At 44.0% G+C, this 5,139-nt stretch overlaps 1 protein-coding gene across 1 annotated transcript; it reads right to left on the bottom strand.

Moving 5' to 3' along the window:
• Nucleotides 1–1,161: 1,161 nt before the first annotated feature.
• ATXN7L3B (ataxin 7 like 3B) lies at nucleotides 1,162–4,850 on the bottom strand. The gene has a single exon (XM_045811144.2). The coding sequence runs from the start codon at nucleotides 4,504–4,506 to the stop codon at nucleotides 4,213–4,215; it is 294 nt and encodes a 97-aa protein (XP_045667100.1). The 5' UTR covers nucleotides 4,507–4,850; the 3' UTR covers nucleotides 1,162–4,212.
• Nucleotides 4,851–5,139: the final 289 nt, after the last annotated feature.

Consider the following 5,139-nt stretch of genomic DNA (forward strand, 5'->3'; position numbering starts at 1 on the left):
TATATTCTCATTTTATAAATATTTTAAGAAATTATAAGAAACACTCTAAAGTACTTCACATAGGTCCCAATGGAAGGTGTTACTAAATTATTACTGTGTGTGAAGAAAGTTCTTTCTGAATCCTTAATTACAGAGCATACTTTACTTTTGGGGTCTTTGTATTTGTCAACATCAAGTAACAATTAATTAGGTTCCTGACCTCATGCTACACGCTGTAGTTAAAATGCAGTATCCAGGGAGTTAAAAGGTATGAGGTTTTTTTCTTTTTAAATATAAAGATCATTAGTTAGAAAACATGAAGTCTTAGAAGTCCTGCATTCAAATGGATCCAGTATAGCATTGAGATCTTGCAAATATCTCATTTCAGAAAACTAGATTAGCAACAAATACATTAATTAAAATCTAAACATACAAAATACCACACAAAAGTATTTGCTGCAGTGGCATTTAAATGTTAGGTGACTCAATACCATGGTACAGGTCTGTAACATCCCTGAGGTATTGTACTGAGATGGTTTTTCTGCTGGCCCCATTTCCATAATTTTTATTCATCGAAATATTACTTCCAATTTGGGACTATTTCTTCAATGAACTAGAACATTTAGCAAATAAGTGATTTTGAACAGGGCTAAGCAACACGTACAATTTCTAAGGGAAGTGGCTCCAGCTCTGGATTAGGAATCCAAAGGAATAAAAATTCTCAGAATTACTCTAAGACAAACTGAAAGATCTAAAGAGTGGGGGTAAAAGAAAAATGAAAACTATTGGGGAAAAAATTACCTTTAGAAAGGTCGACTCATTTTCTGCTTTTTTTTTTTAATCATTTGTCTTTTGAGAGCAAGTGTATTAGCCTGAAAAAGTGGTAAAATGTATACATTAAAGTATCTTGAGTTCCACCTAAATAGAAGTAGCTTTCACACTGGATTTAGTGACAGGCTTGGATTATATTTTACCACCTAGTTTATTTTTCACTGGATCTTGGAGAAAGCTAAATTTGTAGGACTAGATGGAGAAATAAAGTTGGGCAAAGTTCCTCTACTGTGATAAAACTCCCATTCAGGAGAAAGTGACTAAGGTTCAGCAGTAATTCAACATTTATTTTACTATGTCAATACCTGAAAAACATGTACAATCTCAAAAGATGAACATACAGAGTCTAAGTAAAGTCATTTTTTAAAATTTTATTAGTACTGTTTACCAATGGGGAGATGCAGTTTATTTACACCAGCAGCCATAGGGGCAAGGGGAATACACAGTTAGTTAGCAATCTGTATAGGATGGACTACTTATGCAAAAATAATAATCTCCAAAACAAAGGACAGTGGTGAGCTTCACTACACTTCCCCAATGATCCCAGCATGCGATAATGCCAGGCAATGGCCCCTGGACATGCGGTGGTGGGAACTAATGTATGGAAGAAAAAGCCACAAACCACAAAAATTTGTAAAGAACCCCTTCCCCCCATACACACACACACACTCAGATACATAATAGAATTACAGGGTGATCAATATACTTAATTGAGGAAGGAAGGAAGGATAGGAATTCTGCTGTTAGAGGGAAGATAGGTAGGGAAAGGGAGAGTTCCTAACCACTGTCAACTACATGGTAGGGAGCATTCACTCCCCAGAAAAAAAAGGAGTTTGTCCCCTCAGGGCACCTGTTGGACCTAGCCCACCTCATACCCATCCAGGACAGGCCTAGGGCTATTGCCCTAATAATGGGAGGGCAAAAAACAAAAACAATAACCAAGAGGGAGGTAATATGAATCAACGATTATTCAAAATTACTTTCCACTTCTTCCTCCTATAACCAAAAGAATGACCAGAAAGGGAACAATAATGTCATAATCAGAGCTCCCTCTCTGAAGGAAGAGTGGACCATGACCTTACCTTCAGCCTGTTTTCCAGATATTATTTGGAAGTAGGCCAGAGTTTCACTTAGACCCTCCTTTCCCTTTGCATCCCCTTAGAAGGAGGTCTATAAAGTCAAGGGCAGATAACCCAGTATTGTTTTAGCTTTTACCAAGCTTTAACTTTCTAAAAAGTTAGCACAATTCTTTAAGCCCAATCTGTAACTATACCTCAACCCTGACCAGGACAATTCTAGGGGGAGAATGCAATAATAGCCCTATCACTATGGTTCCCTTAATGTCTATATGTAACACAAATCAGCCCATACAGTCCAAACAGTTCCTTCTGGGATAAGGAAGGATACATGCACAGCAAAGGTTAGAGAAAATAGATCAGGACCCACTCCATCCCTTTGTGTGTCAGTCAGCCTTTACTGGTCTTCTGCTTGGGTCCTAAGAGGCAGTATCCAAGTGGAGGTGGGAAGATGTAACTCCTTATGAAGACACAGCAGGAAGGCATCTAGCAAGGCAGTTTTATAGGAAAATGCTTAGGCATGACACTGCCTTTCATACACAAAATTACGTTCTCTCCCCATCTTAATCCCAAACGAGGAACCCACCATAAAGATTCTTCTCTGGATCTCCTAAAACAAGAAAAAAAAAACCCCAAGAAAAAGAAAACTTTAAAAGAAGCCAAGAAAAGGGAAACTGGGCAGGCTTAAGCAGGAGCATCAAGAGAGATGAATTGAAACTGGTCAGTGTGAAAGCACGGTAGCAGGCAGCACCTGGGGTCGTGAGCTGCACCAGATAGGCAGTGGAGCAGGGGACAGTAGGAACATGGGGCCAAGCCAGACAGATGAGGCTGGGCCCCTTACTGGGGCACAGAATGAGGTAAGAAAACATTTCAAATAAAGCAGCACCGTTCCCGCTCACTTTGGGGTTCTCACCCCTCTACACTTCATAAACCCTCAATCAGGGAGTAAAGTGGAGGGTAGTTTTGATATGTGGCTCACATTTCCCATCCTTGCCTATCCCATTCCCTGACTTCTGACAACAAAAAGACAGCTCTTGTTGTCAAGAATGTCCAAAAGGGACTGAATGGAAGGGGCTGCCCCTCCTGAGGGGCAGAGGTGGTTACGGTCTAGATGTTCACCATAACAGAGCTTTGACTGCCCAATCCAAGAACAGGGACATTCAACAGGATACTGCAGTCAGATGAGAGACGACCCAATCTTGCTCCTTGGCTCCTAGTACTAACCCATTAACATCGAGGACAGTTGAAAGAGGTCCCCTCTGGGCTCAGCTTTCAAATCACAGCCTCCTGCACAGCCATTATGCTCTTCTATAATTCAGGCCTACCCCTGGGATAGGAAGCAGGTAGTGACCTGGCATAATGACCAAGTCAGACACATGGACTGGCTAGGTAACTAGTAACTCAGAGTAAGAAAATGACTGCCCCACCAAACTGTTGTTCACAGCATAATATATCCAGATATGAATCTTGCAGTTTAAGAGATCGTGCATAGTTGCAGAGGCCCCTGCTACCTCCTCAAGGGATCATTACTAAATCCTCAGCCTGCCTGGATAACCAAGTTGTTCATTTAATAAGCCTATGCCACCAGGTGGGGTGCAAGACAAAGGGCTCTGTTCAGCAAAAGGTTAGCCCTTGTTCCAAGTCCATTCAAGTCACTGTAAATGCTGGACCTTTGGGAAACTGGTAGCTTTGACTTTTTCTTCTTGTTGGAGCCAAGATCACAGAGCTTCCCCTACCAGATTCAGTTGTAATTCTTTTTCTTGGTTTTCCCAAACTGGAACTGTTAATATCCAGATCTCATACCTGACTTTCATTTGTCTTGGAGGAATCCAAATCAGAGGCTCAGAGATCAGAGGAGCAGTCCCACTGAGGCCCAATGATTAAGGCCTGCCCTTCAGCTATGTCCAAACTGTCAGTTATCCAGAAAGCCCTTGACATCAGGCAGACAGAAAGGCTGAGGAACCAAAGGATTTATACGCTGGGCACAGCGCTGCTCACCTGTGCACTGGGGACAGTACAGGGATCTTGTGCACTTCCTGGTGTAGAGATCAACCTGCATGGTACCCTGCACAGGATGCACAGCTCCTCCTGCCCAGGGTTTCAAAGCTGATTCCAGATAATATAAAAGGATCCAAATTCCTAAATTCTCCACTTTGGGTTTTTAAAGGCTAGGATGTTCAATGGGAATTGGGACTTTTGTCTGATTTCTTTCTTTTTTCTTTTTTTTTTTTTTCTTTTCTTTTTCTACTTAGATACCTAACTTCTCCAAACCACAGGACCGGTCTATGTTACTGTCCTGGTCACTCTCTGATCTCTCATGTTGCAGCTACTGGAATTCCGGGGGTGAGCGTTGCAGCTGCTGATCAGGCCCATTCCCAGATTCTCCAGGAAGGGAGCAAAGCGGGAGGCGGCATGCTCCTTTATCTTCCACTGGCTGAATGCCAAAATCCTTCACGCTACCAGTTTCTGCGAACTCCAGGTAGAAGTAGCCACACTTGACTGCCCGGTGCACCTCAAAGCAGAAGCCCAAACAAGAATCCTCTATTAGGTCTACGTATATCTCCTGAGCGATGGCCTCTAGCTTGTTAGTATCCAGGTTAGCCAACGAAATTTCCTCCATTTTAATCTGTAAACGACTGTGGAGAGGGCGCTCGTATTACTCACAGCAGCACCGGCAGCAACACGTCGGGCTCCTCGGGCCGCGCCTAGGCCTAGAGGCCTGTCAGGGCCGCGTCCTCAGACGGCGGGGGCGGAGGCGTCCGCGGTGCACAGGCAGAACAGCAGCAGCAGCAGCCAGCGGCGACTGCTCCGGAACCCCAAGTCCTTCAGTTTCTTCTGGCGTCTCCCGGGGTCTGGGACTTTGAGCTCGGGCTGGCCCGGGACTAGCCGCCAAACGGTCTCCACACCTCAGCCAGCACCCTCGGCCTCTTCCGCTCCCAGGTCCGGGCTTAGCCCCGCCTCCCAACTTCCGCTCCTCAGCCCGCCTGCGCACTGGCTCCGCGCAGACTCCCGGTGCTTCTCCCTCCGCGCAGCTTCCTGGGAATCCTCGGAGTTTATGAATGCGGTGGGGAAGAACTAAACGGAGCTTTCATTATCTCTACCGTAACAGAACTGCAAGGATGCTATTTTATGTTGCTTTATTTGTGGGCTTAAACATTCGCTAATGAATTCAGCACACATGCTTAATTGATTCCCTCATGAAAATGACGAATAATGTCGTGCACATTTGTGGTATGATCCAAAATACGATTTT

The sequence above is a fragment of the Ursus americanus genome, chromosome 17 (assembly GCF_024610735.1).
Source record: "Ursus americanus isolate L20-20 chromosome 17, mUrsAme1.1.p, whole genome shotgun sequence".
NCBI lineage: Eukaryota > Metazoa > Chordata > Mammalia > Carnivora > Ursidae > Ursus > Ursus americanus.